This window comes from Polypterus senegalus, chromosome 3, assembly GCF_016835505.1.
Source record: "Polypterus senegalus isolate Bchr_013 chromosome 3, ASM1683550v1, whole genome shotgun sequence".
Taxonomy (NCBI): Eukaryota; Metazoa; Chordata; class Cladistia; order Polypteriformes; family Polypteridae; genus Polypterus; species Polypterus senegalus.
Window position 1 is genome coordinate 47,131,057 of NC_053156.1, and position 25,324 is coordinate 47,156,380.

A 25,324-nucleotide genomic window follows, 5' to 3' on the forward strand; every position below is an offset into this window, starting at 1 on the left:
CATTGTTGTCAATAATAGCAATTGGAGATGACTATTCGAGGTGATAACACACCCCTGGCCCTGGAGGGTGCCATGGAAGAAGATGAGCAGTGAGGCAAAATGCATGGGTGATCTCTCTTTGGCTGAATTCAATCAAAATGTTTTAATTTTTGCATTTTTTTTTTCTAAAACAACATTGATATGCTGTTTTGTGTGTAATCTCAAGATGCGGATCAATACTTGTGAAGTCTTTTCACTTTAGAACACAATTCCATGTGGCAAATTCATATACTGTTTAACAAGCTTGTGAAGAAATAACGGATTTGAAAAATATCAAATATATCCTTTATATTTAAGTTAGTGTGGCATTTGCCCCATCAAATGTTGGCTTTTGCCTTGCTTATAGTGGTGCCAAGATAGGTTCTTACTCTTACAATCTTAAACTAAGCAGGTATAGGTAATGAATTGATATGTGTATTTATTTAACAGCTTTATTACAGAGAAGTTTCTAAGATGCAAGAATTTGTAAAGAATAATAACAGTGTCTATTTTATAAAAACATTTATATATGAAATTAATATCCCAAGTTCCTTTAAATAACAAATATGTAGTACAACTATTTGCATATGTTTTATTTTTTATAGATGGAGAATGGCCAGGTTAACTCTCTTGTCACACAGCAAATCAGAGGCAAGGATTGTAGCAGCATGGGGTTTAAAGTTCAGTGCCTTAGCCGCCTCGTTCATAACTTAGTTCAGTGGTTCTCAAACTGTGGGGCAGGCCCCCCTAGGGGGGTGTAAAGTAACAAAAAGGGGGGCGCAAAGATGTGAAAAAAAGAAAACAAGAATCGAAAATATGAAAAATACATCTATTGAAACCAAAACTAATTAACTTAAACTACATTCTGATACTAGAAAAGTAAATATAGAGTTAGATAAATATCGATAAAAGTTAAGTAGGTATAATAAAATATGCATCTATTATACGGTTAGATATATAACTTTTTTTCTAATTTTGGTTCTGTACATTACCATAATGAATTTTAAATGAAAGAACTCAGATGCAGTTGAAGTGCAGACTTTCAGCTTTAATTCAGTGGGTTGAACAAAAAGATTGTATAAAAATGTGAGGCAACTAAAGCATTTTTTTAACACAATCCCTTCATTTCAGGGGCTCAAAAGTAATTGGACAAATTAAATAACTGGAAATAAAATGTTAATTTCTAATACTTGGTTGAAAACCCTTTGCTGGCAATGACAGCCTGAAGTCTTGAGCTCATGGACATCACCAGATGCTGGGTTTCCTCCTTTTTAATGCTCTGCCAGGCCTTTACTGCAGCGGCTTTCAGTTGCTGTTTGTTTGTGGGCCTTTCTGTCTGAAGTTTAGTCTTCAACAAGTGAAATGCATGCTCAATTGGGTTAAGATCAGGTGACTGACTTGGCCATTCAAGAATTTTCCACTTCTTTGCTTTAATAAACTCCTGGGTTGCTTTGGCTATATGTTTTGGGTCATTGTCCATCTGTATCATGAAACGCCGCCCAATCTATTTGACCTCATTTAGCTGGATTTGAGCAGACAGTATGTCTCTGAACACATCAGAATTCATTCGGCTGCTTCTGTCCTGTGTCACATCATCAATAAATACTAGTGTCCCAGTGCCACTGGCAGCCATGCACACCCAAACCATCACACTGCCTCCACCGTGTTTTACAGATGATGTGCTATGCTTTGGATAATGAGCTGTTCCACTCCTTCTCCATACTTTTTTCTTGCCATCATTCTGGTAGAGGTTGATCTTGGTTTCATCTGTCTAAAGAATGTTTTTCTAGAACTGTGCTGACTTTTTTAGATGTTCTTTAGCAAAGTCTAATCTAGCCTTTCTATTCTTGAGGCTTATGAGTGGCTTGCAACTTGCAGTGCACCCTCTGTATTTACTTTCATGCAGTCTTCTCTTTATGGTAGACTTGGATATCGATACGCCTACCCCCTGAAGAGTGTTGTTCACTTGGTTGGCTGTTGTGAAGGGGTTTCTCTTCACCATGGAAATGATTCTGTGATCATCCACCGCTGTTGTCTTTTGTGGACGTCCAGGTCTTCTCGTTGCTGAGTTCACCAGTGCTTGCTTTCTTTCTCAGGATGTACCAAACCGTAGATTTTGCCACTCGTAATATTGTAGCAATTTCTCAGATGGGTTTTTTCTGTTTTCGCAGCTTAAGGATGGCTTCTTTGACCTGCATGGAGAGCTCCTTTGACCGCATGTTGTGTATTCACAGCAAAATCTTCCACATGCAAGCACCACACCTCAAATCAATTCCAGGCCTTTTATCTGCTTAATTGATAATGGCATAACGACGGACTTGAACACACCTGCCCATGAAATAGCCTTTGAGTCAATTGTCCAATTACTTTTGAACCCCTGCGTTAAAAAATGCTTTAGTTGCCTCACATTTTTATGCAATTTTTTTGTTCAATCCACTGAATTAAAGCTGAAAGTCTGCACTTCAACTGCATCTGAGTTGTTTCATTTAAAATTCATTGTGGTACAGAACCAAAATTAGAAAAAAGTTGTCTCTGTCCCAATATTTATGGACCTAACTGTATATCACTAATTAAAAAAGAACAAATTGGTATTAGTGGGCTCCTTTCAAAAAAATGTTAGGGGGCGCAATTAAAACTATTATGAAAAATCGGGTCACAAATAATTAAAGGTTGAGAAACGCTGACTTAGTTCATCAGTTTGATAAGGATAGTTGTTAGATAGTTGTTACGTGGAAGCAGGACAGATTTTAACCAGGGTTTATAGCCTGGCATTGATTTAAGTATTTTAGGAATACTAAGATGTGTTGAGATCATCAAGGGTGTACCTTGATGTCAGAATTCAAACCCAAGACAACATTAAATTTAAAAAAACTACCTGATGGTCAGGATTAGTTTACAAAGATATATTTGTACATTTCCTAAATTAATTTACTTATTCAAATGTATTATATCTTTTAGGAAAATACATACATTTAAATGGAACCAGTATTGCCATTGTGCATGAGTTATCCAATGTCCATTTTCTTCACACAGAGTATGTTAAGATTCACTGGCAGGAGGATGCATTTTTTGGATATCAGTTCTTAAATGGCTGCAACCCATACATGGTATCTCAAAGTCGCACACTGCCGAGAAAATTTCCAGTCACAGAAGAGATGGTCAAGACTTTGCTACCAGCTGGCACGTCTCTAAAATTAGAGCTGGAGGTTTCAAAATTTCTTTCTTTAGACATTCTGTAGTTGCATTTTCCAGGAGAATAAGAACATATGGGTACTAGATTACATACAATTGTACATAATTTCTTTTGGATGCAGAAAGGAAATATATTTCTGGCTGACTATGAGGTGCTACAAGGTGTTCCTGCTAACATTGTGAATGGACGGCAGCAATTTCTGACTACCCCTCTTTGCCTTCTCCACAAAACTGAAGAAGGGCAGCTGCTCCCAATTGCTATTCAGGTACATCTCTTTAAAAACTCATTTTGAAGTGACTTGATCAAGTTATCTCAAACATGTTTTACTACTTTATTTTTAGTTTGCATTTTAGATCTAGATTTAGATTCTATTCCTTAGTTTAATCCCTCAGGAAACAACTCTTCTGTACCCACCTATACTATACTGAAATGTTTACTGGCACTATATTAGCACAGGAAGTATGTCCAGTTTATTCTTATATAAATAGATATATAAACCATTTGGGAAGGCCAGGCTTAGAGCTGATTGGAGAATTGCAAACGTAATGCAGTAACAATTAAATATCAATTGCTGTGCTACATAAACACATACATTTCCACATACTGTATACTGTATATGTAAGCATTAATATACAGTATTTTAAAACTCTTAAAGACATTTAGTTTAAGTCTCTTTAAATTGGGAAAATCCATTTGTTAACATATGAGAGGAAAACAAAAAATCAGTTTAGATACATCTAGGACACTGGTTCCCAACCTTTTATGTGCCCTGCACCCTAGAAAATGTTTGATGTATGTTCACACCCCCAACAAAAATCATATTATATTTGAACATGACAAAGTCAAATTGAACCACCTATGGTAGTGTGTGTGAACAAATGGAACTCAAAGAAATAAGCTTGCCTACATACATTCAGTGCTCACTGTTTTTTTTTTTAAACATATAGTTGCACTTGGTTTTCTTCACTTTGACTTTAGTAGTTTTAATTAATTTGTACATTGAAATTTACTTTTATTCCTTTAAAAAATTTTATGTAAAGTGACTTACAATAGAGGTCAACATAATCAAGTAAACATCAGCTTGGGGTACTATTTGAGAAAAAAGTGCCACAGGACAAGGCTACAAAATTGATCACAAGATCATCTCTATTACTATCTGAATTCTGTTATTTTTTGTGATTCATGTAATCATGTTTACTTTATAATTGGGATTGTAATAATGATTCTTAATGCGAAAGTTATTTAATACAATGAAAATTAAATTTAATACAATTAAATGATTAATTTATTAGTTGATGTATCCCTTGTTGCAGTTAAATCAGACACCAGGCCCTCAGAACCCTATTTTCCTTCCATCCGACTCTGAACCAGATTGGCTCCTGGCAAAGATCTGGGTTCGGAATTCTGATTTCTTTTGCCATCAGATCCTTTCTCACTACCTGAAGACTCATATGCTGGGAGAAATATACTGCATTGCCACCCTGAGGCAACTTCCAGAAGTACATCCTCTCCACAAGGTATGCAAAAAATGTAATCTGCTTTCTTGTTCTCTGCTACTATTGAAGTATAAACTTTGTGCTAATTGTCACCAGTCGTAGAGGTAGCCCAACATTATTACACAGTTGGAGGTCTGAAACTTCAAAGTACCCTTTATGCGAAAGATGTAGGAGTCATAGTGGATTCATGTCTATCTACATCAAGACAATCTATAGAGGCCATTAAGAAGGCTAACAGAATGTTAGATTACATAGCATGATGTGTATAAAGTACAAGTCAAAGGAGGGGAATGTTTGAGCTTTATTGTGCACTGGTGAGGCCTCACCAGGAGTAATGTGTATAGTTTTGGTCTAAGGGTTACAAAAGGATATAGCATCACTAGAAAAAGTCCAGAGAAGAGTGACTATGCTCATTCTTAGAGTAGGTGTTTGTAAAAGGTGCTATATAGAGGGATGGGGATCGATCTGTTCTTAACTCAATTTTTCTTTTTGTAAAAACTTGATTGCTTTGTATGGATTGCAATAAAATTAATAAAAAAAAAAAAAGGTGCCATATAGGCGCCTGACCCGACACAGACTCACACTGGAGGCACTTATTATGGAAAATAAAATTAGTGGATTCATGTATTAGCATAAATAAATATAGAAAAATATATAAGCATTAACTTTAGTGCAAATATTAATGCAAGTTAGGCGTACTAAACAAATGGTTAAACAAGGGCACATGCCATATTTCTTTTTTAATTGCAGCTTGGCTTTAGCTGCCAATATAATCTAGCAAGAGGACCCAGGAAGGGAGAAAATGAGGTAATGACAGCCCAATGATGGAAGAAGGGAAAACACCTGTTGGCTCTCAGCCGACCTAAAAAATAAGCAAAGCAGAATAATAAAGATAATTGACAGAAAATTAGAAATATTGATGGTCCTAAAAAAAGAGTTAATTAGGCCAGCTGCAGAGAAAAGGGTCAGATGAAGCAGTGAATGGGCTGCTTCGAGCGAGGTCGGAATGATAAGAAATGAGATATAAACTGTGATTTTTGAACTGTTCGGGGCTCGATCTGATTTGGCCGAATTGGGTTGAGCCTGTGTTGTTGTTGTTTATTGCAACAAAACAAAACAGTAAACTTTGTTTGCCCATCCTCTTGACTCCTGAGAGCCTTCATTCCGGGTGAAGACCTCTGGTGCCTCTTTGCGTCGATGATTTTCTCTTCAACAGTCTAAAACAAAAGAACTTTTTATTTTTCCTCACCTGTAGGGCACATCTTCCCCATGGCCCCGACAGGCACAACACAGTCCCCAGAACACCAAAACACACTCTTCTTTGGCACCACCACTCCTCCTTAAAGCTTCGTCCTTCTCCTCCCGACTCTGGCCATTGGGTGGTTGAAGCTTACCCCTTTTATAGTCCACCCGGAAGTGCTCCAGGTGGTTGACTGCTGACTTCCGGCCGCACTTCTGGCTGGGGCGAATACATTGCCCATATGGGCTCAGGAGTCTCAGCTGCAGCACCCCCTGGTGAAACCTGCAGGACCCAACAAGGCTGCACCCAACTCCAATTCCCATGGAGCCCTGCAGGAAACCAAGGCACCGTTCCAACCCGGGGGGGGCGGCCATCTAGCATCTAGGATATTGCACAGTCCATGGTTGCTCCTCCTGAACATATAATGAAGGGGCATCCCAGCTGGGCATGGACCCCAGCCATCCACCACAGTGTTGAACATTTTCACTTTAAGCAAACTGTGATTAAGAGGTGGTATGAATTAAGTTTTTTTTTTAATTATGAAAGGAATTAGTACAAGAAATGCAGACTGTTGCTTTAAAATGAGTTTAACAAAAAATACGGTAACACAGTTGGAAACTTGTTAAAGATGAATCTGTATTAAACATTTCAAAGTTATTCTTCACATTGAGAACCATAGGCACATGAAAAAAATTAGAAAGTAGAGTGGACCTTCAAAACGCAACTTGATGTTATTTTTGGTGAAATTAAGGTGGAGAGGATTTGTGAGCTTTGTTATGCTGAATGATCTCGTCAAAGATTTTCTTATGTTCTAATGTTCTCCCTGTTTTAAATGAGTAGCAAAAAGCCCTGTTTGAAATTATGTTGATGAAACTTGCTTTTTTATTTCAGCTTATCATATGTCATGTATGGACAACTTTGCAAATTAACATTCAAGCCCGGAACTCTCTACTGGCTAAGGGAGGTGTATTTGACAAGGTATGGCCTTTATGGAGTGGTGCCCACATAATCTAGCAAGCCATGGCAGTATAGCATAAGTAAGACTCTGAAGAAATTTAAGTGAAGAAGCAGCACTATAAAAAGCATGCATAACCTGGATAATTTGGATAATTTTCTGAATTAGTCCAAACTTCTAACATACTCTGTACATTCCACTACTCATTTGTTATATTATTTGTCAGCATAAACACACATGGACATAATTTAAAATTATCTATCAATGAAATAACATGAAATCATTCTGTATTATTTAAGAAAACTTAAACCTTATAGAAAACCAACCTATAAGAAGAAAGAACACATAAACTCCACACATAACAATACTGCTGACAACTAAGGGCAGATCTGGTAGAGCAATTAAAGTCCCTTCATATATCTGTGAGATATTTGTTAGGATTCACATACTGCTCTGGTTAGATTCAATAAGGAACATTGTCATGGTCGGGTTCAAGGTACCATGTGAAGAATAGATGTCACAGTATGTAAACCTTGTTAGTAACTGCACATTTTAAAGATTGGAAAGCAAAGTGTTGGACTGTGGGGGTGGAGTGGGATTTTGCAATAACATCTCTCTGCAAGGCCTGTGTTGCAATCTACAACATAGGAGTAAGGAAGTGAGAGGAGCTACTGATGCCATCATGCATACAGCATCACAATGGCTTTGAATAAAGCAAACAGATCATTGGATTGCTGCTGTGGCACAGGCTCAGAACTGATTACTCCCAGTTAGGTGGCCTGGGATGGAGTGCACGATATTCAAAAGAACTGAAGCGCCCAATTACCCCAGGCAACATCAATGATGATTCACCCTATTGAAGGATCAAGTGATGTTTCAAGAATAATGACTGCAGTGTTTCTTTTAAAGGATGTAGCCCACCCCAGCAAGATTAGGCTAAAGACAGGAACCCTGGACAAAACACTAGCCCACTGCAGAGCACAATCCTGTGCCTAGTCACATATGTTCCTTAAGAAGTAAATTCAGATTTGCCAGTTGACTTAACATGCGAGAATGTGGGTTTGGGGAGTAAACCTACCACAGCTAGGCAAGAAAAGGGAAGAATGTACAAGGTTTGATACAGTAGCAGTCATACTGATTCAAATTTGTATGGGAAGCAATTCTGCTCACTGTGCCAACATGCCCACTTTATACAATGATGCATTAACTCTTGTATCTGTTTTCGGTACTTAATTATCTTAGAACAGCTTTATGAAGTAATGTTTCACAATAAAAGAATAAGATGTATCATTTGAAAAAATACAATATGTGTTTTTCACTTATTTGTTTCTTTGTTTTTAAGTCAATTGGTTGTGGACTGGAGGGAGTAGGTGTGCTTCTTCAGAGAGGGATGAGCCAGTTACATTACAATGACCTTTGTTTACCGGATGACCTACGACAGCGGGGCTTGGATCAGCTGGCCTCCTGCTATTTTGCTGAGGATGGTCTCAAAGTATGGGGTGCTATACACAGGCAAGAATTTATTTCAGACAGTTATCACTGTGTCATGTCATATGACACAAAGATAAGAATGTCACTTTTAGATCAATCAATATGGTGTAGTGGTCAGGGGGTTTGGACTGAGGTTGTGAGTTTAAATCCCACTACTGAGACAATGTAACCATAAACAAGTCACTTCACCTGTAGCCAATTGTATCTCAGATGTTGTAAGTTGCCTTGGATAAAGCTGTCAGCCAAATAATAAGTAGTAATAAGTAATTTACCAACCACTGCACAAGGGTACTCATAACCATTGCTGTTCTTTAGGTAATGCTTTAGTTTAGGTACTGCAAAAATGCATCTATTTCTCATTACTCTTGCGTAAAAAGACAAAGGTTTTTTTGGTCTCATAACACTTGTAAAGTATCAGTAAATATGTTATTTACTTCTGTGCAGCATGACATATTGACATGACATAAAATGACTTGTTAATATGAAGGATTCACATGTTTTATGCCAAATATGTGATATTAAGAAAAATGTCTCAGACTGCTTCAAAGTGACTTGTTGGCAAGTCACATTGCAGAGATGAATAAACACTTTGTTGATGCTTTGTAAGAGTTATGAATATCCAAAGAAGTATTTGTTGAGGTCTTGTTACATAATAGTAATATAGTAAAAATGAGTAATATGATTTTTGCCGTACCTATGCTAAAGTCTATGCAAAGAGCTTTATGATGTACAATACATTTTAATAACCATATGTATCAATTTCACTTTATGCCTTTATGAATAAGGCATAACCTCTGCTGGCATGCATTTCTATAAAAGTTTAATCATTCAGTGCATCTTTTTTATATAACATCTCTGTCATCAAAGAACTGACAAAGCAGTAATATTAGTAGACACAATGAATAAAGCAACAGAAAAAGTGAGATTACAAATTGACTCAAGTAGGAAGTAAAGCAAATAACAATAGTCAAATCATCAGATCATCATCAAAAAAAAAAAAAGTCTCAAACAACAGATATGTTTTGTAGCAAAAGCACAAATTACTCAACCACAAAAACAGCTACTTCCTCTGCCACACTGCTCTGAATTCAGCACTGGTCATGAATCAACTACTATTGTGCTACTTTGCAGTATCTGTAGTTTATAGTCTTCTAGTCTCCAAACAAAAAGGAAGAAGCAGATAATTTGGAATCCGTTATATCATTACAGAATGACTTGGATAGCATACAGGCTTGGGCAGATTTGTGGCAGATGAAATTTAATGTCACTAAATGTAGAGTATTACACATAGGAAGTAAAAATGTTAGGTCTAAATACACAATGGGCGGTCATAAAATCGAGAGTACACCTTATGAGAAGGATTTAGGAGTCATTGTGGACATTATCAACTTCCAGACAGTGTTCAGACGGGGTTGAATTATGAGGAAAAATTAAAAGAGCTGAGCCTTTACAGTTTAAGCAAAAGAAGATTAAGATGTAACATGATTGAAGTGTTTAAAATTATGAAGGGAATTAGTCCAGTGGATTGCGACTGCTATTTTAAAATGAGTTCATCAAGAACACTGGGACACAGTTGGAAACTTGTTAAGGGTAAATTTTGCACAAACATTAGGAAGTTTTTCTTTACACAAAGAGCGATAGACACCTGGAATAAGCTACCAAGTAGTGTGGTAGACAGTAAGACTTTAGGGACTTTCAAAACTCGACTTGATGTTTTTTTGGAAGAAATAAGTGGATAGGACTGGCGAGTTTTTTTTGGGCTGAATGGCCTGTTCTTGTCTAGAGTGTTCTAATGTTCTAAAGTAGTCAGCATTTTGTCACCCTAATCTGAAAATTAGGGGTTTTTAACTTAACTGAGCTGTGAAAATGCTGTCTAGGCACACATGTCTGCCCCCTATGATGTCCAGCAGCATGTAGCAGCATTTGAAACTGCTAAAAGTCAAATATAGATATTCTTTATAAATTATTCCCTGAAATTTTATAGTAAGATTTTTTACACTCACAGTACTTAAAAGAGCTGGCTGGTCTGAATGCAATATTTCCCTTGCACACAACTTTTGGCATCCCTCACAAATTTTCAAATGCATTTTAATGCCTGGTGTAGATTTAGACAAAATGAATATGGGTTTGAGCAATAAGATTACAAAACAGGGTGGTTAGTGTCTGGTGGTCAATTCTTCTGATGAAAGACTAGCTGCAAAAAAAATATGCCAGCATTTCAACCACAAAGACGTTTTCTTCTCCAAGTATTTGTTCATTTGGTGTGCAAGCACATGAAGCAAAAGAAACTATGTGTATTATACCAATGAATGTCTGATTCTGACGTCAAGTCTGAGGAATTGTAAGTAATTAGATTAAGGGTGGGATTCCTGAATTGCCACTACAAGAGTGAAGTCTTCATGTGGCATCTAGCTTCTGTAATTATTTGCACCAAAGGCTGTCACCTAGAACCGTGCTGCTTCATTCCTTAAGGTACCCCTTTTTTCAGACATTATAGGACTTTTTAAAGGCAGATAGAACATTGTTACTGATTAGGGCATCCCACAAAAATGTTTTCTGTATTTACTGACACACACAGCTTGGTGCCTAACTTAGTCCAAACAACATGTTTTTAAAACTGAAAGTCTTTGAGTGAGTTTTTAAATAACAACATGTCTTCACTTATCAAATGCAGTTCGACTTGTACAGTAAGTAGCCTTGTGCAAGAGGCAGCTTTCTCAAATTTTTGAGGGTGCTTGAAATAGGCAAGTTTTGATCACATATTTTTGCAAAACTGTCACTAACATTAATTTTGTAGGCAAGCACAAAATGTGAAGCATATTAAATACACTTCTTGTGGGTTTTAAAGGGGTATTTCAGGTGCAAAACAAGGAATACAGCCTTGCTTACTCTTCTGTGTTCTCCTCTGCAGCTGTTTAATGAATGTAATTCATAATGCACTAGCAAAATTGTTTTTATTTATGCCTCTCATTCACATCACCACAAAGGAGTGCAGTATGTTTTTTTAAAAATGTCACATGTTGAATATTTTTCACACAAAGACAAACCTAAATACATTATCATTAACATTATGGAGTTTTTGCCACTGGAAAACTAATTACATAGAAAGTTACTGGTGCTTAGCTACTGAACATCAATTAATTTCACAAATATTTTATGAACTGAAACATTGAGTTTCACTGAAAATGTACTCATAAAGAATCTGGGGAACTGAACTTAATATACATACTTGACCATGTCAAGTTTCACAGAGACACTAGGAAGCAAGGAAGTGGCTGTTCAAATCTATAAAAACTGCTCAGTCTTACAGTTGAAGCAGAGACCCTAAATACGTTTAGAAAGCATCTCTATTATAAAAAAAAAATCTTGGGATGGAGACTAGGGAGACAAGACATGATCTTCTCAGAAGACAATTTGACGTCCCACGAGAGACACTTTAACGTCACGCAAGACAAGGCAGTGAGACAACATTTAAAACAAGTTTAAGGGACATCTAATCTAGCAATTGTTGGAATGCTTTTGGCAGACACACTTCATATGCTCCAAGCTCTTAAAACAACGACAAACGACAAGCAGAAAATGCAGCTCGCCAGCAGCAAGCCAGCAGCTGATCTGACCACTTCCCCTTAGTGTGTGTTCAGCCCCACCCCTTCACAACGTGAGTGGCAGAGAAGCAAAGTGGCAAAAAGACAGCTGCTGTACAGGCTTTTAAAGCAGAACATGCAGCTCACCAGCAGCGGCAGCAGAAAGACAGCAGATGATCTGACAGCATCTCCTTAGTGTGCATTCAGCCGCCCTCCCTTAAGAACGTGAGCAGTGTTACACGTCCTGCAAGAAAGAGATTTAACCACGCCTGGGACTGGAAATAAAGGACAAATATTGTTTTTACAAAAGTTTTAAAGTAAAAGTGAAAATAATGCATATGTAACAATTCCCATGAAAATAACAATCTCTTTAAATTGTATATCCGGGGGTGGGCGAGCGAAGCGAGCAGGAGGCGGAGCCCCTTAGTATTTATGAAAACTATTCTGGTAAATAATCAAACAGAGGACAGAGCAATCTCCTCACAGTTGTAAAAAAAATGTGCATATTCTAGCAAATGCTGAAAAGTGTGGTGGCACTCTTAGTAACACTTTGTCATGTCTCAGTCCCTGTCTCTCACTGTTTGATTTGCTCATGTTGAATGCCAGGTTTGTGGAGAAACTGCTGCAATTTTTCTACCCAAGTGATCTTGCTGTCCAGAATGACATAGAATTACAAAGCTGGATTAAGGAGATTTTCACAGAAGGCTTCCTTGGTCAAGAGAGTAAAGGTAATCTTTACAGAGATATAAACTTAATTCCTTAATACTTTCTCAGTCTAGATTAATGGAAAAGAAAAAGTCTAAAGCAAGACCATACCATGCAAAAAACGTTCAAGTACATGTATCTGTATTTGATATCTTCCATTAATTGGTTAGGAGCCATGGACAGCAACTAAATTTGGTTGATCCAAAGAGAAGAAAACTTCTTTACAGGTGAGTAGACTGTCCTTATATAGCTTGACAGACACTTTCATATTTCCACCACTCAATTCAAACAACAGACATTAGTTGTATTATAAGACATATCTTAGAAAGGATAGAAGTACTGTAATTTAAAAATGGTGAGTCTCAAAAGCCTGCCATCTCCAGTGTTACTGGCTTTAATGGCTGTCTTAACTTTGACAGTCTCTCACCTGTGCAGGAACCAAAGTGGTATAAATATAGGTAATATTACTTGCTGGAAGCTTCTCAGTCTTCAGATTGGTGGACAATCAACACATTGTGTAACTCTTTCAACCCATGGCACTACTCTGATAAAAGAAACTAGTGTAGTGGCTTTATTGGAGAACTTTTTTCTCATCCTATGAAGTTAAAAAAGTTCTTGTTCATGAACTCAAAAGTAAAAAACACAATACAGTGCACTCTAATAGGAAAACAAAGATGAATAATATTCATCAATAGTACAAGACAAAAATAAACATGCTGAAGAAAAAACAGGAAGCACCAAATTCCTCGGTGAAGAATTCTAAATGTAGCATCTGGCTCTCTAATAGCACAAACACATGCACGCTGAACACAACTATGCTAGCTTTCCTTTTTAGTCTTCTCATTTGCTTGCTGAGATTTTTCTCTTTATATTTTCAAAAACTTATCAGAAACCATGCACAGTATCTTACCAACAAAACTGGTAATTCACTGTTTATTGTATTCATTCTTGTCATTAAAGCAAAAAAAAGCATAAATGCTTAACAAATTAGTATCAAGAACAGACTGTTCAGCTTAACTCATATTGAAACTCCCTATACATACAACATTTGCAAAATATCATCAAAAAGAAATGTGAAGGGTCCCAAAATACATTCAACTTTATCATTTAGTAATTCCTTGCAGATATAGCTATATTATCATGGAAATTTACTTGCACTTTATATAGCTGTTTTATAGCACCCTGTGTGTACAGCATTACCTGTACTTGGACATTTGCTTCCAGCAAAGAAACTTACTAGCCTGGCATAAGCAGACAAAATGTTGTCTTCAGACGTGAGCTACACCTGTCTCACTAACCAGAGCAGGTGCCTGCTTACTGCACTGCTACTTTTTCAAAAACACCTTTTCTTAGTCGCTAACCCATGTGGGAATAAGGAAGTCTTGCATATCAGCTGCTCTTAACACTACACCTTCAGTGTATTCTCTTGGAAGTTGCTCTGCTTTTTTCACTTATGCTACAGTTACTGTTAACAAAGTTGTTTTGTATTAGTATTAGATATGTTTACTCTATAGCGCCCCATGTTTACAACTTTACCTGCACATGGATAGCTGCTTCAAACCGAGAAACTTAATGGCTTGGGTCAAACAGACCAAATGGTTGTCTTAAGACCTGATTTAAATCTGTGCCAATCATGAAAGCAGATGCCCGCTTATTGCACTATTTCCAATTGAAGGCGTCCCTTCTCAGCTGCTCAACCCTGTGGGAATATTGCAATCACCCACATTCTCAAACAGTATACTTTGACCCAATAAAACAATATAAAATCAGCATTTATATAAAGCAGAAAAACCAGCAGCAAAAAGAGGTGAAAATATACTTGAACAGAGTCTTATTGAAAAACAATTAGGTACGGATACAGATGATGGTGAAGATAAGTCTTTTCAAGTCTGCGTTCATAGTTTCTTAGGATTTTTGGCATTGAGGTATTTATCCAGAACACATTTTGGGGAAAGCGGAAGTTTTGTCTAGGTGATGATCTTTCATCTGTCATTTTTGTCTTTTTGTAGCTAGCATTTCCAGAAAATTTAAAGGGCTTTCTTCATGTAGATTTAACAACAATTACATGATGATCATCAATCTTAAAAGCAGTGTTTTCTTTCTCAGGCTGATTGTCTATTTTGAAATTGATTACTCCAGCCTGAAAAATAAAGTTTCAAAACAATAAAAATTCAGTCAATACCTAGCGGTTTAGAGTCTTTAGAGTCCTGGTGCTTCCTGACTTGCTATATGGTTGCGCTATCCAGTGACCTGAGGCGAAGACTGGACTCTTTTGGTACTGTGTCTCTTCTGAGAATCCTTAGGTACCATTTGTTTGAGTTTTTGTAGAATGAGTGGTTGGGTTGCTCATGGAGTCCCGAATGAGGCACATTACCTGCCTTGTGAGGGAGCATCAGTTACAACACTACAGCCGAACTTGATCCAGCTCGCAGGATCCTCATTATTGAGGACTGGAGTGGTTGGACCAGGCCAAGGGGATGCAATCATAACACCTGGCTGCAGCAGATAGAGGGTCATTTCTGGATGGTGGGACTGGACCGCATGTCTGCCTGGGGGGGTTGCCAACCAGAATCCAGAGCTGTTTTGTCGTGTGGTGGGTGCGGCAATGCGTGGTATTGCGCTGACCTGACTAACAGTTTGCACTAATATCAGTTAAAAGAGGCAAATAATAAAAGGATTGAACATGTAAAATTATGGCTTTGTTCAACATTTAGGTATATTTAAATGACATTCAGAGTTTAAATGAGTGTGCTGATAAATTTTGATTACTGTAGGTGGCAAATACAGAATATTTATGATTGTTTGTAACACTGATTCCAATTGACAAATCTTCCTCTGGTCAGTGTGCTCCCTTTCTTAAAGATATTACTAAAACCAGTGACTCTCAGTTTCACTGCAATTTTTTTTCTTTACTGTGTTTTATTAGACATACTGACCTTTTTCTCTTTTGTAAGCTATACCAATATTGACATAACTACAACATACTTTGTGTAGTAATTTAAATTTTTCATTTTTCTTAAAATACTATGATGTTTTGAAAATTTTCCTGTGTAAATATATTGCATAATGCCTACAAACCCTGCAGTTATCCCATCTTACTTATAATGGTTCAGATTTGTAGGTTTTGTGCTAATATCAGCAAATATGGTTCGCATCATTCATTACTGTAGGCCTCATGTTTCAATCTGAAATTGTTTTTATTCTATCAATATGTGGATTTTCCTTTGCATCTCTTTACAGATTTTAAAAATGAAAAAGATATACTGATGAATCTTGTTTTTGATATATGTTGGTCTTTATTTCAGCCAAGCTTTTCTTTCTTAGGAAACCCTATAGCAGGGGCGGCGAACTCCAGGGGCCTCATGTATAAACGGTGCGTACGCACAGAAATGTTGCGTAAGAACTTTTCCACGTTCAAATCGCGATGTATAAAACCTACACTTGGCGTAAAGCCACGCACTTTTCCACGGTACCTCAAACCTTAACAGTAGCAATGCTACTGTTCCTGTGTGGTTACACCTTATTTTCCTGACGCGGCTTTATAAATACACTGAAACTAACTGCATATTGTTTATTAGTGTAATGCATCTGATTGTAATTAACTTGTAACAATATAATTGTCCAGGGAAAAGCCATAGTATTCCAAATACCATAATTGCTTTAGCGTTGTTACTCTCACTGCACCTTCTTCTTCTTTTTCTTCTTCTTTCAGCTCCTCCCGTTAGGAGTTGCCACAGCGTATCATCTTTTTCCATATTACTCTCACTGCACCACTCGGAGTATTTATATCACTGTATCTGAGTGTGAATCACAGCAGCAGCTGATCGGAAAGAGAATTATCGGTATACAGCTTCAAGGACACGCTGTCTCAGCCACTGCAAAACGTTGCAAAGCCTTTCCTGTACGGACCTCGCGGTTCAGAAACAGTTTAATCCCAAGAACTTTAAATGCACTTAATCAATTGCACCTTGTAGAACTGTTTGTACTTATAAGTACAATCACCCCACTGTAAACTTGCACTACAGTTATAATATCGCACAACCTGAGCCACTTTATAAAGCGCATATTTACATATGATGACGATATCATTTTTAAGGTGAAATGCAGCAAAATATGTTTATTATATTATACACATAAAACTTTAACTTCATTTAAATAATCTATATTCTTCACTGGGAGTGTCGTGAAGGATAGAATAATTAAACATGTACTATGAAGATATTTCAATGTTCCTTAAACGTTTTGAAGAATCGGCGCTCTAAGCTTACAAAGCTATTACAGAGCTGATTGTGTGGTCATTGGGTATTTGGGGAAAGAAAAGCAAGGACTGCAGTGGCGGCTACGCCAATATATATTGAATATAAAACAGAAAGAGAAAATAACAACACAGCTAAAAACGTAGCGACAAATTTCGACAAAAGTTAAAATCTTGTGTCATGAGCACGAGGCAGCTATGCAGTGTCCGCAACAGACGTGGCCATCCACCCATGCATAAGCTACCTTACTGACATTGGCGGTCGATGGAACCACCAATTCTTCCTCTGCCCAGTGCCACCACAAGCCTAGAACAGCCCCTGAGTACTGCTGCAATAAATTATTTCATCGAAGGTCGTGCACAATCACTGCGCCGTGAAACTCATGTTTAATAATGTGCTTTAACTCCTATCATATAAAAATGATATCACGTATACATCTCAGTATTTTAGTTATTCAGAGAGCTGTAATATCATGAATGTAATGGATTCTGAGTCGAGTTGGAGGAAGAGAGCCGGTTTAAGAAGCAAGTAGTGATTCACACACATAGAGCACATAGAAGATCAAATACAAAACAAAGCATTTAACATGCTACTTTAATTACAATGTGATTTGAGAAACTGGTTAATTAAATGATTTCATGATGAAGTTTATGATGTTCTACTTTAATGACAAAATAAACTACGTGATTAAAGTGGAAATGTCGAGACTGAAGTTGACATTTCGTGCTTTTTCCCCACTGTGTGCCTTTTTTTCTCTGTACCCTAATAAGCTTTCATATGACACTCAGACGGTGGGCTACAACTCGCCTTTTCACGGCGACTTTGATATGTGACTTCTTTTTTATTTCCGGCACTGTGCGATTTTGTGAACCTGAGCTTTCAAGTTTCTTCGGCACACTATGTCACTCGATCAACTTCCTTTTGTTGATTATACCACGGTTTATTTGAACAAATATTATGTTTTTCCTTTGCCTCCACTTGGTATTCGCTGAAATTGTTATATTTTCCCCCGTGCTTTTCCCATTGTCTTTTCACAGAAGGCTGAGCTTAAGGGCGATTTATATTCATTTGCATATTCAAAGAGGCGTAATTCTGGGAGGAGTTGGGGGCGTTACATAAAGCGCGTGCACGCGCGTTACTTTTTACGCTGATTGGGATTTATGTAGCAGAAGAACGTGGAAGTTGGAGTATGCACAGATTCCTGCATCTGGATTTTTCTGTGCGTAAGCACATTTCGGCTTTTGTGCTTACGCCATGTTATAGTGCGAGTTCTACGCACGGCGTTATAAATGAGGCCCCAGGCCTGGTGGGCCGCAGTGGCTATAGGTTTTCATTCTAACCCTTTTCCTAATCAGTGACCAGTTTTCACTGCTAATTAACTTTTTCCACATCACTTTAATAGCCCTGTTAGAAGAGTTCAGCCCTCTGAATTGATTTCTTTCTTCATTAAATGACAGCCAAGCAGAAATGAGATATGAAACAAGCTAACAGATGACCAGCTAAACTGGGGCTTCAAACTCCAACCAATTTCACTACAATCACTTTCTTAATGAGAAGCCAATTCTTACTGTTAATTAAACCCGTTATTTAAATCCATGGCTTGTTGCTGCTCTCATTCTGCTACAGCACACATTTCGAAAACTATTGTTTTTCTGTTCTTTCTAAGAGCACCATCAAAATGTTTCGGTGACCTGAGAGATCAACCTTACCAAGACCATCACCTCTCTTTACTTTCAGATATTGTGTGATGGGCAGAGGGGAGCTGGTCATGTGGTGGCTTGTTTTGTGTCTCATTATTGTTTAGCTGCTAATTAAAGAAAAAGAAACAACTATGGAGCTTGAGTCAAGTTAATTGGAAAAAGCAATCAGCAGCAAAAACTGGTGACTAATTAAGAAGATGGTAAGAATGAAAACCTGTAGCCACTGCGGCACTCCAGGCCTGGAGTTTGCCACCCCTGCCCTATAGTTTTAAAGTGGACAAAACCATAATGACACTTTTTCAGAAATCCATTATTAAATGGGAATATATATATATATATATATATATATATATATATATATATATATATATATATATATATATATATATATATATATATATATATATATATGTTTATTTGTTGTTTTGGTCACCTCAGCATTAAGAATAACAACTTATAAGAATTAATAGTAAAATTATTGGTTTTCAGCAGTCCTGTGACACTGAGCTGTATTACAAACAGGTTAGAAAGAAGGCTGACTCAGTTTTGTCATCCTTTTTTCTTTGAATTTCAGATGTTACCATCAGGCAGCAGATTTAGGTTTCCAAAGGTTGAGAGCAACAAATTCTAAGGAACTTTTTTATTCCTATAGATATAATCATTTTGAATTCTGTTACTTATAGGGATGCTGCTAAATTCTAAATTTCTGAATTATTATTATTGTGTACTGCTAAAGGTAATTATTAATCTTTGTGATAATCTTGTATGTGTATACTTATGATACCACTGATTGTCAGTTGTTGTATCTTTGCTTATTTTCTTGTATCTGTGTAACAATATCTTATGTGTTTTCACTTTTCTGCTGTATCAAGTTCAGCAAAATGACACCTTTTATTGTCTAACTGAATAGATTACAATATGCAAGCTTTCAAGTTCAGTTAACCAATAAAAGGTGTCATTTTGCTTGACTTCTTATTGCATCCATAATGGCTAACACGGATCTATTCTACTTTTCTGCTGCAAACACATTTTCCTTCAAGATAATAAAAGTCTTCCTAACCTAACCCTCGCCTATATCACAATCACCTTCCAGTAGTCATCAGATCAGTTTATTTATTTTGTTATCCTAACAGTAATTGAAAATAACTCCTAGTGGAAAAGAGCATTAAAATGCATTGCAACAGTGCAATATTGAGTATTTTCTGGGAAGCTTTGAAGCGTGTGTTATAGTAGAGCTCAGTATGAGCATGTCAGAAATAATACACTAATGCCACAGATTCCACAGACTTTTTGTAGATCACAACAATTCTGCTTTAGCTCACTCTGCTGCTAAATTATTTTAAACACCTAACTGAGAGTTAGAGAGTGTTAGTTCAAGACATTACACATTCTGGTCAACAAAATGATTTAAATAAGTATTTATTCCTTTCCCAGTTCAGTATTTTTTTTGTTTTCTTTTCTTGTGCAGGATTTCCCCAATCATTCAAAACAACAGCAGAGGTTGTCAAGTTTGTTACGATGGTTATCTTCACCTGCTCAGCACAGCATGCTGCAGTCAACTTCTCCCAGGTCTGTCTGACTTGGTTTCTTTTACTTTAATATATAATTTTATCACAAGTGTCAAAATGTATTTTGTGGCCACTATTCCCTGCATAAATAAAGAGTCTTTAAGTCAGTTCTGTAACCAACCAGCAGCCCATCCTGAAGAATAACTGGAATTATGTAAACTGCCACCAATTATCCTAAGGAGTAGATCATTAATGTGATCAACACACACTTCACATTCAACTTTTAATCCAGTTTTACTTGTAAGGGATCTAGTGGGAATATGCCACCCTATTCTCAACAATTGTCTTCAGTTCTTCCCCTAGAATTCCTGGTTTGCAGGCTGTTAAGAACATATAGCAACATGTCCTTCATCCTTTGCCTGGGAACCATTTCTGGTTCACCCAATATGGGAGAAATCGTGGGGGCATTCTAACTGCATACTCAAGCCACGTCATCTGGCGCCTCTCAATTAGGAGAAGCTGCTGCTCTACTACATTGAGGTAGTCCGGTATTTGTGAACTTCTCATTCTGTTTCTAAGATTTAACCCTGCAGTCCTTTACAGGAACCTCATTTTAGCTGCTTATATTTGAAATGTAATTCTTTCAGGCACTACTCAGTGCTCAAAACAATAGGTGAGGATGAGGATGTAGATTAACCATTAAACTGAAAAGTGTTCCTGAAAACGTAGCTCCTGCTTCACCATCACAGCCTGATATAACCTCCACAAAAACACTTGCCACTGCATTGACTCACTGGTCTATCTCAGAATTGAACTTCTTCGCCTGTGCCACTGTGTTCTGAAAGAGGACAATCATCAGAGATCTAATTCTCATCAAAACCAGCTTCATTCCATACCAGTGTACACCAGACATCATAGTTAGATGTAGCCAAGAGAACAGCATTTTTACAAATAGAAAATTCAGACTTTAGTTCATCAAACAGGATACTCTATAAGCTTCAACTGTACATTGACATCCTCTCCATAAAAATTATAAACATGAATGGAGACAAGACATGACATCCCTTTTCCACTTTGAAGCCATTTAAATTAACACAAACCGTGCAAACACAACTCTTGTTCAGTAAATACAGTTATAAAATGGTATGCAGCAACACAAAAAATATTTTCAAAATATATTCTTGTAGCACCTTCAATGTGCATGGTCATACATAATTTTGCAGATTTACAAAACATACTTAAACATACTTAAACTGCGTTGGAAATCTTCCTTGAACCCTCAAATAAGAGTATCTACATATATAATTCACTAAGGCAAGACACCGATGGAATTCACTAAGGCAAGACACCCATGGAAAGGATTCATGTAGCCGCCGGCAAGTAAGATACCTATGGCGCACGCAGGAAGGAGCGACGCCCACCAACTCCAAGACCATTGGATACGACGACAACTCGCAGAGCCACGCCCACCAACTCGGACGTGACGACACAGAAAAACCGGCATCATTTATATTTGTCTGTCATAGAGGCTACATGTACCTCCGAGCCACTTTGATAGTTCATAGAGGCATGTTTCTCGCAGAGGTGAATCGCCATATGCAGCATGTAAAACTGTTTGCGAGGGGTATCCCATGGGATCCTTAAAACAATCCTTTACAACTGAAATGAAGTAAGCAGTCTTTAAAAACCGATGCATGCACCATAGCAAACTGTTTTACACGCTACATACAGAAATTTGCATCCGTGACAAACATGCGTCTTCTTCACTCATGGACAATTACATGTTGCTCTCTCCAGAGTACCATCTTTTCATTCACTTTCTGTTGTATCCTCAAACCCATCATTAATAAAACAGCCTGATTATACGGTGTATGGTATGCTGCGGGTTGGCTAGTAAGGTATATTTCTTTAACATGGCAGCTTTGCTCAACAATAGCAATCACTGACAGGTTCTTAGGTTGCCCACAAAACAAATACATTTTGTTTGAACGTCTTTAACAGATTTAATTCAGACTCGTGGATGAAAACTCAGACCAGACAGCTGGTGCGGTTATAAAGCAGCTTTATTTTTCAGAGTCACAGTGAGAAGAGTTTCAGAAAAGCAGACAATCAAATGTACATGACAGCGTCAGGGCACTTCTGAACCCCGTCTGTTGGGTGGGGTCCAGTTTTATACCCCTAGAATGCGTGATTTAATATCATTATAAAATGTAACAGTCAACACTTTATTATACACAAACCTTGAGCCCCTTTAATGTCCCTTGTAAAACTTGATTTCTTGGCTCCTTTTGTTATGGTGTTCAGATGTAAGCTAAGGGAAAACGTGATAAGGCAGACTCATGTGTGGAATGCTCAGACCTTGAGTCCTTTGCACAAACATTTTTCTGTTTGCTAAAACAAAGCATGCTGTTACATGGTTTCATAAAGCTTACTTCTCAGACATGAATTAGTGCAAGGGAACGAAGAGAACATTCGTCTTCCACAGACTCCACATTCCTGACCCATTTCTATATGTAGGAATAGTTCGGTCAGAGGTGAAATCTGAACTTGTCTCAAACAGAGACCTTTAATAGCCATTATACTCTAAGTACACCATGACTATCTCCTTGGGTCTTTCAAGTCTGCCCAGCTGGTACTATGTCTGTCTTAAGTCAACACACCACTAAGAGTTGATTTTTAGACATTGCAGCCCTGAATTGGATGATATGACAGCAAAGCTGATCATTGAATACTGCCCCTAAAACAGTTTAACAATTTTAAGCAAGCGTGCGTTTAAATATTGTGTTTTTATGTAAATCCATAATCAGCACAGAAGTCTAATAATAAATCAGTTCCCAGATTCAGATCAGATAGGTGTTGGCTAGTTTGGATACAAAGTCAAAAGGTACTACCTTTTTGGAAATTAAATATACTGTCTGTAAATGCTCTAGATATTCCAAATCATTGTTAGATGAATAAAATTATAACAGGTAAAATTTTCCTCTTTTCAACTCAGATTTCACTAAGGAGACACTATCCTTTTCATGCACAAACTCTCTCTATATATCACACAGCTGCGGCTGTATATCTCTACACATACCTCTCATTTGGGGTAAATTTAGGAAAAAAGAAAGTGACCATCCATGGTCAAAAGACCTGGGGCCTCATGTATAAACGGTGCGTATGCACAGAAACGTTACATAAGAACTTTTCCACGATCAAATCACGATGTATAAAACCTACACTTGGCGTAAAGCCACGCACTTTTCCACTGTGCCTCATTCCTTGTCATACGCAAGTTCTCCGCTCAGTTTTGCAAACTGGTGGCACCCAGCGTCAAAGCAATGCTACTGTTCCTCTGTGGTTACTCCTTATTTACCTGATGCGGCTTTATAAATACACTGAAACTAACAGCATATTTTTTATTAGTGTAATGCGTCTGATTGTAATTAACTTGTAACAATTTAATGGTCCAGGGAATAGCCAGAGTATGCCAAATACCATAACTGCTTTAGCATTGTTACTCTCACTGCACCTTCTTCTTTCAGCTGCTCCCGTTAGGAGTTGCCACAGCAGATCATCTTTTTCCATATTACTCTCACTGCACCACTCGGAGTATTTATATCACTGTATCTGAGTGCAAATCACAGCAGTAGCTGATCGGAAAGAGAATTATCGGTATACAGCTTCAAGAACACGCTGTCTCAGCCACGGAAAAGCCTTTCCTATACGGAACTCGCGGTTCAGAAACAGTTTCATCGCAAGAACTTTAAACGCACTCAATCAAGTGCTCCTTGTAGAACTGTTTGTACTTATAAGTACAATTACCTCACTGTAAACTTGCACTACAGTTATAATATTACACAACCTGTGCCACTTTATAAAGCGCGTATTTACATTAGATGACGATATCATTTGTAAGATGAAATGCAGCAAAATATGTTTATTATATTATACAGATAAAACTTTAACTTCATTTAAATAATCTATATTCTTCACTAGGACTGGCGTGAAGGATAGAATAATTAAACATGTACTACGAAGATATTTCAATGTTCCTTAAACGTTTTGAAGAATCGGCGCTCTAAGCTTACAGATGGCTTAATGTCTATTACAGAGCTGATTGTGTGATGATCAGTTATTTGGAGAAAGAAACGCAGGGGCGGCCACGCCAATATATCTATACTAATAAAAGGCAAAGCCCTCACTCACTCACTCACTCACTCACTCACTCACTCACTCACTCACTCACTCACTCACTCACTCACTCTCTCACTCACTCATCACTAATTCTCCAACTTCCCGTGTAGGTAGAAGGCTGAAATTTGGCAGGCTTAGTCCTTACAGATTACTTACAAAAGTTAAGCAGGTTTCATTTCGAAATTCTACACGTAGCGGTCATAACGGTTGATAACGGTCGACAACGTCCGCCATGTTGAACTTTCTTATTTATGGCCCCATCTTCACCAAATTTGGTAGGCGGCTTCCCTGCGCTAACCAAAACCGATGTACATACTTATTTCAATGGTATGATGCCACTGTCGGCCGCCATATTGAACTTTCCAACGTCACTAATTTTCCAACTTCCCGTGTAGTTAAAAGGCTGACCCCATCTTCACGAAATTTAGTAGGTGGCTTCCCTGCGCTAACCAAAACCGATGTACATACTTATTTCGGTGGTATGACGCCATTGTCGGCCGCCATATTGAACTTTCCAACGTCACTAATTCTCCAACTTCCCGTGTAGGTAGAAGGCTGAAATTTGGCAGGCTAACAGTCATAACAGTCAACAACGGTCAACAACGTCGGCCATGTTGAACTTTCTTATTCATGGCTTCATCTTCACGAAATTTGGTAGGCGGCTTCCCTGCGCTAACCGAAACCAATGTACGTACTTTATTTTGGGGGTATGACGCCACTGTCAGCCGCCATATTGAACTTTCCAACATCACTAATTCTCCAACTTCCCGTGTAGGTAGAAGGCTGAAATTTGGCAGGCTCATTCCTTACAGCTTAATAACAAAAGTTAAGCAGGTTTCATTTCGAAATTCTACGCGTAACGGTCATAACGGTTGACAACAATCGCCATGTTGAACTTTCTTATTTATGGCCCCATCTTCACGAAATTTGGTAGGTGGCTTCCCTGCGCTAACCAAAACCGATGTACGTACTTATTTCAATGGTATGATGCCACTGTCG

The 25,324-nt window shown here is 37.7% G+C and overlaps 1 protein-coding gene across 1 annotated transcript in view; it reads left to right on the forward strand.

Moving 5' to 3' along the window:
* The window catches only part of LOC120526474 (polyunsaturated fatty acid lipoxygenase ALOX15B-like), a 63,497-nt gene that overhangs the window by 29,117 nt on the left and 9,056 nt on the right, over positions 1–25,324 (forward strand). Inside the window, exons 2-8 of the mRNA XM_039749640.1 lie at positions 2,977–3,224; positions 3,333–3,476; positions 4,525–4,728; positions 6,839–6,925; positions 8,245–8,414; positions 12,584–12,705; positions 20,107–20,207. Coding sequence (XP_039605574.1) covers positions 2,977–3,224; positions 3,333–3,476; positions 4,525–4,728; positions 6,839–6,925; positions 8,245–8,414; positions 12,584–12,705; positions 20,107–20,207 — 1,076 coding nt within the window. The remainder of the gene's footprint in view (positions 1–2,976; positions 3,225–3,332; positions 3,477–4,524; positions 4,729–6,838; positions 6,926–8,244; positions 8,415–12,583; positions 12,706–20,106; positions 20,208–25,324) is intronic.